At 40.7% G+C, this 15031-nt stretch overlaps 1 protein-coding gene across 3 annotated transcripts in view; it reads left to right on the forward strand.

Moving 5' to 3' along the window:
• FRMD3 (FERM domain containing 3) overlaps nt 1–15031 on the forward strand; it is a 318301-nt gene that overhangs the window by 157739 nt on the left and 145531 nt on the right. For all 3 annotated transcript variants that reach the window (XM_044265819.1, XM_044265820.1, XM_044265821.1), the window contains exon 3: nt 5706–5748. In XM_044265819.1, the coding sequence (XP_044121754.1) occupies nt 5706–5748 (43 nt within the window). The remainder of the gene's footprint in view (nt 1–5705; nt 5749–15031) is intronic.

Below are 15031 nucleotides of genomic sequence, written 5' to 3' on the forward strand. Positions count from 1 at the left end.
GCTACAAAAGTTGAGTATTCATCCTTTCTGATGGAGGCATAATACTCCATAGTGTACATGGACCACATCTTCCTTATCCATTCATCCATTGAAGGACATCTTGGTTCTTTCCACAGTTTGGCGACTGTGGCCGTTGCTGCTATAAACATTGGGGTACAGATGGCCCTTCTTTTCACTACATCTGCATCTTTGGGGTAAATACCCAGGAATGCAATGGCAGGGTCATAGGGAAGTTCTATTTTTAATTTCTTGAGGAATCTCCACACTGTTTTGCAAAGTGGCTGCACCAACTTGCATTCCCACCAACAGTGTAAGAGGGTTCCCCTTTCTCCACATCCTCTCCAACACACATGGTTTCCTGTCTTGCTAATTTTGGCCATTATAACTGTGGTTTTAATTTGAATCTCCAAGGGAAGGATTTTAAATTCAACGGATGGAGGGTAGTTTTTGATGGGGACTTAGGGAGGCTGTCTTGGCTCTGGTACCCAGAAGTGGATTTGGAGATAAAAATTCCAGGTTTATTAGGACATGTTTCCAGAAAAAAGGCTTTCAGGAGCTTGGAGGCATTGGGACAGAGGAAGGAAGGAGGTCACACAAGTGTGTGACATTGAGCAAAGTTGTACAGAGAGTAACTTGGGCTGAAAGCCACAGAGGATTTTTGGAAGAGTGTAGGTCATGGCTTAGAGTTGTCCTGGCCAAGGGGTGAGGGAGCAGAGGTATTTATCCTCCCATACCCGCACTTCTTAACTTGATAGTTCAGAGGTGAGTTGGGGGAGGCTCATTCTCCATTCTGCATTGGATTCTAGTGACCTGAGGCAGCCTTCCTAAAAACGATTAAGCCGCTCTATATGGGGAAAAGGGATCCGAGAGGAACTGGGCAGAGCCCTGACAGTATGTCCACAGACACCTTCCTGATAACTTCAGATGGTGCTGAGGGAATGCCTCCTCTAGTTCATCTTATGTCTTAAGCTGATTAGGTAGAATCAATCATTGAATCTTAGCTTCTTTAGTCTTCGGAATTCTTATTCTAAATGAAAGTTGAGGAAATGCCATTTTCAGCTATAGTAAACCAGCCTCAAATTCAGATATTTGGTTGGCACTCTTTTCTTTCTATCTCTTAGGGAACTTCAGTTTTCAGTAAGGAAACAGACTTAAAAAAAACAAAAAACAAAAAACAAGCTAGCCTATCTTCCAAGTAGCAATTGAAAGGAAAATAGCAATGCAGTCAATGTTCTGAGCCTCCTATCTAATTACCAAGCACATAGCCTCATGGTTGTTTCTTTCTCACAGGAGTGTAATCCATCTGTACATATAGTAACAGCAGGAGTTGTTGGTGTCGTCCACACTTGAATTCATTGCCCAACTCTAAAAGGAAGGAGGAAAAAAGGGAGGAGGTTTACCTTTCGTGTGGAGCAGAAGGCAGATGGGATGGGAGTGTGAGAGGAAGAGAGGGACGGAGGTGGGCTCACGAGGAGGGGCCATTGCATCACCTTGGGAGTGTCTGAGTGAATGCAAAGAAGATGGGAACAGCTGGTGTTTGCTGAGCTTTAACTAGGCTCTAAGCTCTGTTCTAAAGACGACTTGAATCCGTTAAGCTACTTAAACCCCACAGTGATGCTGTAAGAGGGGAAACAGAGGAAGCAACACGCTGGAGGTCCCATCACTAGTAAATGGCAGAACCAGGACTGGAACGCAGGAATCTTGGCTCCTGTGTTGGACCGCAGTGCCAAAGCTGGGGACTTAGCTGGACTTGGCATCTGCCTGTTATGTAGAAAATTCTTCATCTTGAGTCTAAATTACATAAAAGTCCACCTTTATCCTCTGAGTAGAACTTAAACTTTTTTAAGAAATTGATTTTTAATTACTCATGTAACGCTTGAATACATGTAAAAAGTGTAAATTAAAATATTGCAGATAAAACAGTGTTTCCTTTGAGCAACACCCCTAAATTCCTGTTTTCTCCATATTATGTGTTTATTGACTATCATTTCAGATCTATAAAAATACATTTAGATGCCTATTATGTATTCTTTGAAAATACAGGGTAGTGGTTTGTACTTTTTACTTAAAGAAAACACATTAATTATAAGATATGCTAGCTCAGAGGTTCCCAAACTCTGTGATGTATGGCTCTCTTGGTGTCTTAGTAATTATTTCATGATGCCTTAGGTCAAAAGTAATGATTTCATGGTGCCCTATCTAATAAGAGGGATAACAAACTTAGTATTTATGTTCTAACAGCTTAGCGGCCATTTAAACCATGGCCTACCTGAAAATAGTATTTCCAGCTCATTCTTAACCACAGTTACCTGGGAATGGGAGGCGTGCATCTGCTGGGTGGCTCACGGCTTCTCAGACTCTAGGACCGGATCAGATACTGCTGTACTCATGGCCTTGCATACCTCTTTTCACGTGATACTTGCTTTTCATCACAGCAACCACTAAAAACCCCGTGTTGCAAAAAGTATGACATCAAAAGGAATCTAGCATGATCTAATGTTAGAGCTGGGAACTTCCTTGAGCTTACAGTTTGCACAGTGGGTGTCTGATAGATGTCTGGGATGGCTCTTTTCCCTGGAGTGCTTCAGTGCATGATTTGGGAACTGTGACCATAGTTACAGATTTTGCAGTTCACTTTTTTCATCACACCGTGTGTTCTAGAGATCTAACCATGTTACCCGTCAAGATCTACCTCCTATAGTACACTGAAGAATCCTCTAGCATATGAACAGATGATAGATTATTTAGCATTTTCCTGATGATGACCATTAATAGTCTAATGTTTTATAATTTAATCTAATCTTGCAGGGAGAATCCTTGTTGTGTTCCTCTGTGTTCACGTGGGTAATTTGGGGAATAAGGGAATTGTTGGGTCATAGGCCAGTCAGGGTTTTAAATTTTAATAACTGCTCACCAACTGAGCTTGACACTCTCTGAAGAAATGATTTATTATAATCCCTTGAAACATGATTCATGCTGGCTTATTTTTCTTGGACTCTATACCCCATGACTATCCCACAGCAGAAGAATAGTTGTCCTGGTGGAAAAGTATGTAGTGGTCACACTGTAGATGGAGGTGATTCAGATAGACAAGGTTTGAGGGGCAAGGGTAGGGTGTGAATAGGCCAAGAAGAGGAGGAAGGTCAGAACCCATCAGAAACTGCGGGGTGTATCTCATAGGACAATGAGGAGGCCACTCATTTAGATAAAATAACTTATTTAGGGCACAGATGGCAAATACCTTGTAGACATACCTTTCATGTTCCCTGCCCCTCCATGGCAAACCTGGCCGATCTCCATCATGGCACTCATTCTCACTGAGACTTGGATCCTTCTTCACACCCCTGGGAGACTGCCGCCAACTAACTGGTATTGGTGTATAAAATGAAATGTACCTGTCCTCCTGGGAGGCAGAGAGGGGAGGAAAGGCAGGTTGAAGTTAGGCAGAGAAAGGTTAAGGAGTTCAAAGGATGCCAAACAAGGAGAATTTGGAAAACACATTTCAGACTTTGTTGGCCAAATGACTAGTGATTCTCCTCCGTGAGACACTAGCAGTATGTATTGATTTCAATTGGTCTTTGTCTTCTTGCCTTAGTTCTAAATTACCCTATTAATTGCTAGAAAAGTAATTTGATCATCAGAGGCCCCGTCTATTATGCTCCTCCATGGGATATGGTCTACTAATTAAACTGTACTTCTTAAGTAACAACAGCATCAGCAAACAAGCATTTATCAATATTTTTCACATGCCATGCACAGTCTAAGTGTCTCATGTTTATTAATTTTTTTATTAACTTCTAAAATCCTTGCAGCAACCATGCAGAGTGGGTACTATCGCTATGCCCATATGACAGTTGCAGAAATTGAAAGCAAGTTTAAACCTTTTGTACGTGCTTATACAGCCAGTAAGTGGCCCAGTCAATAGGTTTTTCCACTGTTCAATGATAACTGTGTAAATGCCAGACATCGCTTCTGACTAGAAGGAGATAACCAAAAGTAGAATGATGGTTTCCAAGGGCCTGGAGAAAGGGGCCTGCAGAATGACTGTTTATTAGGGCTACAGTTTCAGTTTTATAGGGTCAGAGTGTGCTGGAGATGAATGGGGTGATGGTGGCACACCATTATGAATGCATTTAATACCACCGAACTGTACATTTAAAAAGGGTTAGAATGGTGAATTGGATGTTGTGTGTGTTACCACAACTAAAAAATGAGAAAAAGGAGAAAAACCAGGCTCTCAAAATGAACAGACCTAATTTCAATCAGAAGCAAAGAAACTCGCCATGTTAGTTCATGTAGTACAACAGAGGTAAATGTGTGGTTTTCTGTCCAGCTTGTCCTGGGGTTGACATAGCGAAAAGATCCCTAGTCTTGTTCTGGAAGACTGCAGAGATCTGACACCCTGGGCTGGAAACTCATGATTTGACCACTCATTTTTTTTTTTTTTTTCCAGCTCCTAGGGAAAGAAGGAATGTTAGTCGAGAACAATAGGTTTTAGAGCAGACTGATCTGTGGCGAGGCCGCATGGCCAAGGTGAAGGGCCTGTGTTGTGGAATCCCACCGCATACTGGTTCCACCACTTAATCTCTGGGGGACCTTAGGCTGGTTGTCTAATGTCCTGAGCCTCCTGGTTTCTCCTCTGTAAATGGGGCAGTAGTGATGGCCTGGGGAAATGCTTCGCATAACACCTGGCATTTAGGAAGCACTCAACATAGGCCAACTCTTTTCTTAGGCTTTATGGTTATGCGTTTATACCAAATGGCAGGGATGTTACAGAACTCTGAGACTTAGCTGGTTGACACAAATGGGGTGTAAGCCTCAACAGATGGTAAGTGTCCTCCTTTCCTCTCTAGTATTGAGTGTGAGAGGTGCCCGGTAAGTGAGGGCTCTCCGACCTCCTGATGGATACCAGTGGTGCTCCTAGTATCTTTCTAAATTGCAAGTGTGTAGAACAATGCTTCCTGACATGCCCTAAGTGGCTCCGGAGACATCATAGTTAGGGATAACAAAAGCTGCATGGCTCTCAACAAGTTGGAGTGACTGCCACACAAGGTAGGGAGCGAGCTGGCTGCTGGGATCAGCATGTATCTTCTTAAAATGCCTGTCCCTAACACCATTCTGAGATACCCAGGTCTCTGGGCTTCTTTGCTTTGGGATAGAGCTGGTTTTTCTTCTGGGTAATCACAGGCCTCTGAAGTAAGGTATTTATAACTTGCACCCCCCTACCATGAAGAAAGAATTGCTTTTGTTTGATGGGGCTAATGCTGCCTTGACCGAACAGGGGTTACCTGGCAGGGGAATCGGGTGCTGAAGCTGTCTTGGACTGTGACTCTTTGAGGTCATGGATGTCCGAGTCTTTAGCCATCTGTGGCTTGCCCAGAGCAATGGAGCTCCATCACCTGGGGTCCATTAGAGCCACAAGAATATCCTGTTCAAGAGTATGTTCTGTCCCTAGTTCCTCTCTCTTAGTAGGACTCAAATACTCCTCAAAGTGTTAATTCTCTGTAATTTATGTCCTTGCCTTTTGTATTTTCATTATGGGATTTTTTGTGCTGATCTTCAGAAGGTGGAGCCTTGAGGAAATACCTACAGGAACCAAGACTGTACTTCGGGAAAAGACTATATTAAATTTCTCTTAGGTATTAAGTATGCATCGTATGGTTCAGCCATTTGACCCATAATCTCTGCTTTTTTTTTCTCCTTAGCACTGGCTTGAACCTAACAAGTCCATCTCCAAGCAAATGAAATGTAAGTGTCAATCTTTGGTTTCACTTTTGTTATGAAGTGTCCAAAGATAGGTTCTGTTCCTCTACAAAATTTCTCCTCCTGGGGAAGAAATGGCTGGAGTTGAAGATCTGTGGGTGGGGGCTTCTCTCTTCCATTGGGTGCTGTGTGACTTCTCTTCTTTGCTGGCCTTCACCTTCCCTGTAGTCACTCTTCCCATCACCTTACCTTCATAGTTCATATTCGAACAGGAGCATTGGACTTAGATGATTAAGTATCTGTTAAACATAACTATCAGCTTTCTGGTTCCTTTGGATTGTGGGGGTTGCTAGTAAGCATTTCAGGGTGGGAGGTGCAGTCCTGTGGGGATGAGAAAAGCAGGTGTATTTTGAAACTAAATTCTTGCCACTAACTTTACTGAAGATTGGTTTATTCTTTTCTGTTCTTCAAACTCCCTACAATAATTTCTTTCCCCTGAGTAATTGTTTTCAAGCACTCATGCTCTGAACTGCCTTTTTTTTTTTTTTTTTTAATTGATGACCTCTTGGGGAAGTCGCCTTGGGAAACTTCTTTCTAGAACATCTGGCCATCCACTTTGGCCATTGTGAGGAGGGTGTTGACTGGGTCCTGGATGGCATGGTATTTTTTCTCAGTCATCCATGCTAGGCTGTAGTCAGCCTGCTTTTATTTATGATTTGGAGGAGGGCTTCTGAAATGTACTTCAGAAATTCATTGTCTGCCCTGAAACCCATTTATCCCTCCACGTCAACTTTCCCAGGGCTCTGAAATGTAGGCGATAAATCAGTTTCTCATCGGAAATCAGTTTAGCGCATATTATGTCACTTATCATTATTCAAGGGATTCTTTCCTTTTTCAAATATAAAGAAATTATTCTGGGCAGGGCTTTTAAGTGGGAGAAGAAAGAAACTGAACATGGATGGCAAACTAGCAACCAATACATCTATTCCTTAACCCTCCTTTTTCTCCCTCCTGTTACCTACCCACTCATTTTTCCTTCCCTTCGTCCCTTCCCATTTCTCTTCCTTTCCTCCCCCATCTCTATGGAACAAACTCTGTCTGATCAGTGCAGGAAAGAGAGCCGGGTTGTTCTGGGGAAGGCTGATGCCCATGGCTGCTGGGAGCCGTGGCTGTAGCAGGAAGCTGACAGGAAAGGTGTATGAGTTGAAAACGGGATCAGCAGTGTGCTTGCAACATCCCAAGAGGTCAGTCTGTTGGGGTACAGCTGGAATAGATTTGGAACAAGCATCCAAGAAGAAATAGGAGGACAGAGGTATCAAGAAGCTCTATATAAAAGAACAAATAATCCAATCAAGAAATGGGCAGAGGACATGAACAGACGTTTCTGCAAAGAAGACATCCAGATGGCCAACAGACACATGAAAAAGTGCTCCATATCACTCGGCATCAGGGAAATACAAATCAAAACCACAATGAGATATCACCTCACACCAGTCAGAATGGCTAAAATCAACAAGTCAGGAAATGACAGATGCTGGCGAGGATGCGGAGAAAGGGGAACTCTCCTACACTGTTGGTGGGAATGCAAGCTGGTGCAGCCACTCTGGAAAACAGCATGGAGGTTCCTCAAAATGTTGAAAATAGGACTGCCATATGACCCAGCAATTGCACTACTGGGAATTTACCCTAAAGATACAAACGTAGTGATCCAAAGGGGCACGTGCACCCGAATGTTTATAGCAGCAATGTCCACAATAGCCAAACTATGGAAAGAACCTAGATGTCCATCAACAGATGAATGGATAAAGAAGATGTGGTATATATACACAATGGAATACTATGAAGCCATCAAAAGAAACGAAATCTTGCCATTTGCGACAACATGGATGGAATTAGAGCGTATCATGCTTAGCGAAATAAGTCAAGCGGAGAAAGACAACTATCATATGATCTCTCTGATATGAGGAAGTGGTGATGCAACATGGTGGCTTAAGTGGGTAGGAGAAGAATCCATGAAACAAGATAGGGATAGGGAGGGAGACAAACCCTAAGTGACTCTTAATCTCACGAAACAAACTGTGGGTTGCTGGGGGGAGGGGGGTTGGGAGAAGGGGGGTAGGGTTATGGACATTGGGGAGGGTATGTGCTTTTGGGTAAATTGGAAGGGGAGGTGAACCATGAGAGACTATGGACTCTGAAAAACAATCTGAGGGGTTTGAAGTGGCAGTGGGGTGGGAGGTTGGGGTACCAGGTGGTGGGTATTATAGAGGGCACGGATTGCATGGAGCACTGGGTGTGGTGCAAAAATAATGAATACTGTTTTTCTGAAAATAAATAAATTGGAAAAAAAAAAGAAGCTGTATATAGAATGAGATGAGGGATAATAAGAATGAATTAGTGTGTCTGAAAAAAAATGGCTGGGGCATCTGGGTGGCTAACTTAATTGTCTGACTCTTGATTTCTGCCCAGGTCATGATGTTAAGGTCCTGGGATGGAGCCCATGTGGAGCACCTTACTCAGTGGGGAATCTGTTTGAGATTCTCTCCCTCTACCTTTGCCTCTCTCCGAGTATGTGTGTGTGCTCTCTCTCTCTCTGAAAAATGAAAAAATTCTTTAAAAAATTACTGATGCTTAGCTTTTATCCCTTAGCTCCTAAGTTTTGATATTTTTGTTTATGTGTTTTAAAATGTTTAGACAATTTTCCAGTAAGCTTATTTATAGTAAACGATTCTTCAGCTTTGATTCTTAAATGCATGCAATATTTTCCTTAGGCTACACACATTAGACTGTGGACTCTGATAAACAAAGGGAGGGTTTTGGAAGGGAGGGAGTGGAGGGATGGATGGCCCTGGTGGTGGGTATTAAGGAGGGCACATAGTACATAGAACACTGGGTGTGGCGTATAAACAATGAATCTTGGAACACTGAAAAAATAAAATTAAAAATAATCTGAATTGTTAGCAACATGTAGTGAAGTATTTAGAGTTAAATAGCATGATGTCAGAAATTTCTTTTATAGGATTCCAGCATATTTAAAAATGTAAGGGATGTGGATAAATCGAGAAAGTTTTTTTTAAATTTATTTTTTATTTATTTTCAGCATAACAGTATTCATTATTTTTGCACCACACCCAGTGCTCCATGCAAACCGTGCCCTCTATAATACCCACCACCTGGTACCCCGACCTCCCACCCCCCGCCCCTTCAAAACCCTCAAATTGTTTTTCAGAGTCCATAGTCGAGAAAGTTTGGCAGCAAGTTTAATAATTACTGACTCTAGGTAATGGGAACATACGATTCATTATATTATTTTGTGCATGCTGTAATATATGGCACTAAAATTTTTAATAAATTATTTTACAAAAATATATAAACATAAGTAAAAAATGTAAATCTCTAAAGTCAGATGTCTTTCAACACTTAGTAGAAGAAACAACTTTTTAAAAAATTTTTATTTTATTTCTTCAGTGTTCCAAGATTCATTGTTTATGCACCATACCCAGTGCTCCATGTAATACGTGCCCTCCTTACTACCCACCACCAGGCTCACCCATTCCCCCATGCCCCTCTCCTCCAAAAGCCTCAGTTTGTTTCCCGGAGTCCAGTCTTTTATGGTTCTTCTCTCCCTCTGATTTCCCCCATCTCATTTCTCTCCTTTTCCCAATCTCCTCCATGTTATTCCTTATGGTCCTCAAGTGAGTGAAACCATATGATAATTGACTCTCTCTGCTTGACTTATTTCACTCAGCATAATCTCTACCAGTCCCATCCATGTCGATATGAAAGTTGGGTATTCATCCTTTCTGATGGAGGCCTAATTCTCCATTGTATATATGGACCATATCTTCTTTATCCATTCATCTGTTGAAGGGCATCTTGACTCTTTCCACAGTTTGGTGAATGTGGCATTGCTTTTATGAACATTGGGGTACAGATGGCCCTTCTTTTCACTATATCTGTGTCTTTGGGGTAAATATTCAGTAGTGCAATTGCAGGGGCATAGGGAAGCTCTATTTTTAATTTCTTAAGGAATCTCCACACTGTTGTCCAAAGTGGCTGTACCAACTTGCATTCCTACCAATAGTGGAAGAGGGTTCCCTTGTCTGCACATCCTCTCCAACACTTGTTGTTTACTGTCTTGTTGATTTTGGCCATTCTAACTGGAGTAAGGTGGCATCTCAGTGTGGTTTTGATTTGAATCTCCCTGGTGGCTAATGATGATGAACATTTTTTCATGTGTCTGTTAGCCATTTGTATGTAGAAGAAACAACTTTTAATTTGTAAAAATTGGCTGCTTAAGAGCTTTGTCTCCATGCTAAGTAAATCTGAACAACCAATTGAAAATTTATAATGTTTGGTAAAAATGTTTTAAGGATTGACATTTGATTGCTGGCCAGTGTCAGTCTAATAACAAACGAAATCTGAATCAGGAAAGAAGAACTCTGTGAAATTCAATTTTGAAACCAGACCAGGTGACTCACTGATTCTAGGAACTGGTAAAGGTCTTATCTATCACCCAGTCTGATGTTGTATTTTTGAGGACGTTACTAAATAAGAAATCATGTAATCGTCTCATGATCACAATCCTAGTTTTGTTGATGATGGTGTCTTTTAGTATCAAGAATTTCTGTATTCTTATGTATACCCTGTTAATTTCACCATAGATGCAAAAAAATTTTAAGTGAGAACTTGTATAGTATTAACCCAGAGAAACTGGGTTCAACTCCTGGGACTCATCCAGGAATCTATCAAAAGGATCTGGTTGCAGAACTTCAGGCAGCTTTCTTCTTGGGTATGTGTATAACTTTGATCCTTTGATTGTCTTTGGGTAAGCAATGAGGGCAAAATATCTTGGAGGAATGGTTAGATGGCAGACTTTCAGGTTCTTTGACCTGACCCTTTTAAGATCTCTTTGACTATAGGTGTTCTCAGGAATGGTATTTTCCAGAGTTGACTGAAGATCAGCTGCCCTGGTTAACAAACTCTCTACAAGGACATTATTATCTTATTAGGATTTTTATAAAGATTTTATTTATTTATTTGACAGACAGAAATCACAAGTAGGCAGAGAGGCAGGCAGAGAGAGAGAAGGGGAAGCAGCCTCCCCGCTGAGGAAGGAGCCCAATGTGGGTCTCGATCCCAGGTCTCTGGGATCATGACCTGAGCCGAAGGCAGAGGTTTTATCCCACTGAGCCACTCAGGAGCCCCTTATTAGGATTTTTAAAGGTAGTTCCTTTTAATTTTACTTGTTATTTAAAGATTTTCCCTTTTTAATAATATATAATTGACATGTAACATTGTGTAAGTTTAAGATATGTAACCTAATGATTTAATATATGTATATATTGCAAAATGATTACAGTAAGATTAATTAACATCCATTACCTCACATAGACAATCAAACCTCATGTATTAAAACAAGCTTAAGATAATGTCCATGACTTTCCTTAGTTTAGAAGAATTTAAAATGAAAACCCAAACCATTTCCTTTCTCTTCCCCCCACCCCCAGATCTCCAAGCCCATTCCAAAGAAATAACTGTTAACAGTATTTTATATATCCTCCTGGGATTTTTTAATTAACACATAATGTGTTAATGCCCACCTTCTGGGATTTCTCATGTATATATAAGTTCCCTAGTCACACATATGATTTTTTATAAACAGAAATGAGATCAATCTCTATATACTATTTTCACCTTATTAATAGTTTTAGAGATTTTTAAAATATCAGTGCCTGACTTCATTTTATTTATTTTTAAAGTTTTATTATTTTTTTAAAAGATTTTATTTATTTTCTTATTTGAGAAAGAGAGTGAGTGAGAGAGAACAAGTGCTGGGGAGGAGTAGAGGGAGAAGGAGAAACTCCCCACTGAGCGGGGAGCCTGACATGGGGCTAGATCCTGAAACTCCAGGATTACGACCTGAGCCAAAAGGCAGACTCCCCACTGACTAAGCCACCCAGGCACCCTGACTGACTTCATTTTAAAAATGACTTTCTGATATTTATGGGAATATATAACAGACATCAAAATATTTTCTAGTAATTTGCAGTTAGGCATTATGCTGTAATAAACATGCATGTATGTACTTTCTTGAATGTTTGCAAATCCATCCGTATTAGAAAATTCTTTTAGAAATTAAATTGCTGGATCAAAAGGTATATGTTTTATGTTTTCTTAGTGATAAATATCCATTTAAAGACCTTATAGTAGCTTACCCCAATAACGTTATGTGACTGTTTCCTCCAAATCTTGTTGAAAATTGGTAGAATCAAACTTATTTTTACGGTGACTTAAACTGTATTAAGGAAGAGAGATATTTGAGAGAATAATTAATTAGTTACTTAATTGAGTATACATTCTATTTTATTTTTAAAAAGATTTTATTTAGAGAGTGCAGGTGAGTGGGGGAAAGGGGCAGAGGGAGAGGGAAAGAGAGCATCTCAAGCAGACTCTGTGCTTAGCATGGAGCCCAGTGTCAGGACTTGATCTCATTACCTCGAGATCATAACCTGAGCCAAAATCAAGAGTCAAAAGTTCAGTCGAATGAACCACTCAGGCACCTCTGAGTATACATTCTAAAGCTTAAAAATTTCTTAAACCAAAGTCTTATTTCTCCTCTGAACTTAAATTTTAGTTTTTAAATGAACACAGAATAAATTTGATGTATAGTTCTATAAATTTGTGGAGGTTTGTATAACCTCCAGTTATACAAATCAGGGTAGTGAATAAGTCCATCACCCACAAACCTCCCTTGTGTTCCCTTTTGTAGTCATGTATCCCCACCCCTAGCAACCTCTGATTTATTCTGTGAGTATAGTTTGTGTCCTTTGAGAATGTCCTATAGATGGAATGATATAGAAAGTAATCTTTTGAGACTGATTTTTTAAAAAATTTTTTTAAAGAGAGAGAGATCACAAGTAGGCAGAGAGGCAAGAAAAGGGAGAAAGAGAAGCAGGCTCCCCGCTGAGCAGAGAGCCCGATGTGGGGCTCGATCCCAGGACCCTGAGATCATGACCTGAACTGAAGGCAGAGACTTAACCCACTGAGCCACCCACGTGTCCCGAGACTGATTTTTTAAATCAGCCTTTGTAACTCTGAGGTTCAGCTGTGCTGCTATGTTTATCAATACGTAATAAAGAAAATTGTTAAATAATGAAAGTTGGTCTTTGAAAATATCAAGAAAGTGTTGAATCTCTAGCAAAACTGATAAAGAAAAAAGAAAACACAAATTACCAATGTCAGGAATGAAAGAGGCTATCACTACAAACCCCACAGAACAACTGTAGGTATGTAAGTTTGACAGCTTAGACGAAATGGACTCATTTCTCAAAAACCATGAATTACCAAACTCACCCAATATGAAATACATTACTTGAGTAGTTTGTGATTATCAAAAAAAATAGGTTAAACTTGCAGGTAAGAAAATCTCTACTCCATTTGCTCTCACTCTGTTACTCTAGAACCCAGTTTGCTTTAAGTAGGAATTTCTCCTGGAGCTTTCCCTGTCCATGGTGATGCCCTCCCAGTATCTCTGAGTTCTGACCAGGGGATACCAGAGGAAAAAACGTGGAGAACCCAACATCAGTTCAGTGGTCTTGTGAATTACTTCCTTTCCCACTTTTTCTATTTACTTTCCAAAGTCCTTAAATTGCTGCACACATTCTGTCCAGGTTTTATAGCTGCATTCAGTAGGAGAGGTGGAATGGACTACAGTTAGTCAATACTTCCTGAAATTGGAAAATTCAAATCAAACTTTTTATCCTTCCTTGTCAACTAGATCCAAATGCAAATAGGCTATATGATGTAGGCAGTGTTGAGGGGGGCCTATCTTCCTCATTCTCCTATTTCATCATTGCATGTCTGTAGGCAAAAATGTGGACTGAGCTTTGATCTTTTCCTCTTTGGAGTGTTCAGATGGTAGGTTGTCTGCAAACAAAGCTGCTAAATGAATTACATATTTTGGATACTTGATTTTCAGAGTCTTTGTTTGCCTTGTGGGAGTAGTGAATATTCTTTCTTATAACCTATAGCTTTTAGCCTTGTTCCTGTAACTGTGGAATGTAGCTTAGTGTGCCTACACGAAGTGCCATACATCAGAAGAACAAACATTTCATGTCTTGCAGGGTCTGTGTAACCACACAAACTATATTAGCATAGAGGTTTAAAAAAGTTACACATTATGACTCAGATATGCATAAATGTGACATTATTTCCCCATGACTGAATTCAGTTTTCTGTGAGCTTCTTTCCTCTGGGGGCAAAAAGTTCAATCTTGCCACTTCAGGGTAACTCAAGATCTGCCAGTTTAGAATTTGATCTCTTTCAGGAAATTACTCAGTGAATTCATTGTTTAAATGTGATCACTTGAAAGTGCATGCTTCTATATTGGGGTATTTTTCCCACACCAAGAGCTTCTCCTCCTCCATTCCCAGAATGGCCTCAGGAGGCAGGGGTTGCTTACGAACCATCATGGCAGCAAGGATGACATCTCTCATGCCTGGTCCTCTGTGTTTTCCCCTGGCTGGTCTGAGATGACTTGGCTTTTGGTTGCTGACATCTTTCCCCACTCTGTCCTCTCTGGATGTCACTGCCCCACTTGACTTTTCAGGGTAGACTGGCACGTGCTGCTGAGACCTCTGCTCCTGGTCCTGGTCTTGCCCCACAGGTCTTCAGCCTGTGCCCCGTGGTTGTCCCCATTCCAGCTGTCTTTTACTTGTTGGCTGTTATTGCTTCTGTATTTACCACTGGGACAGGTAGATGCTCAACCTCATCTGTGCCCTGCTTCAGTCTTGGGAAAACTTCTGTACCTTATGTAAGGCTCCTTCTCTATTTAGACACAATGTGGGGACATTTCTTCTGTGTTCTCCAAAGTCCTAATAGTACTTTCCTGAACTACTCCAGGATTTCTCTGTTTAGCCAGGCTGGAGTACTGAGGGCTGCTGATGCCTTCTCATAGCTACAGATAGTATTTTAAAAGTGGTTTTGTCCTCCCTGGGTCTCTCCAAGCTCTCTACTTGCCTTCCTTCCCCACCCCTGACCTACAGTTAATAATGGCTTTTATCCTTAGGTGCAAGATTAATATCCTCAAACAATCCTTATACACAAGAAGCAACTATTTCTGGAAGGTGATGGGAGAAAGGCCTATTACCTACAATAGCAATAACAAATAGAAACAAATTTCTCAAATATAACAAGAAATGTGCAAAAAATTTATAAATAAAACTATTAAATTTCACTATGGAGTTACTATAGAGTAGATAAAAAAGGAGTTCAATAAGTGGAGACTTTTTATGTTTCCATTTAATATTGTTAAAGTCAATTCTTT

This window comes from Neovison vison, chromosome 9 (genome assembly GCF_020171115.1).
Source record: "Neovison vison isolate M4711 chromosome 9, ASM_NN_V1, whole genome shotgun sequence".
Taxonomy (NCBI): Eukaryota; Metazoa; Chordata; class Mammalia; order Carnivora; family Mustelidae; genus Neogale; species Neogale vison.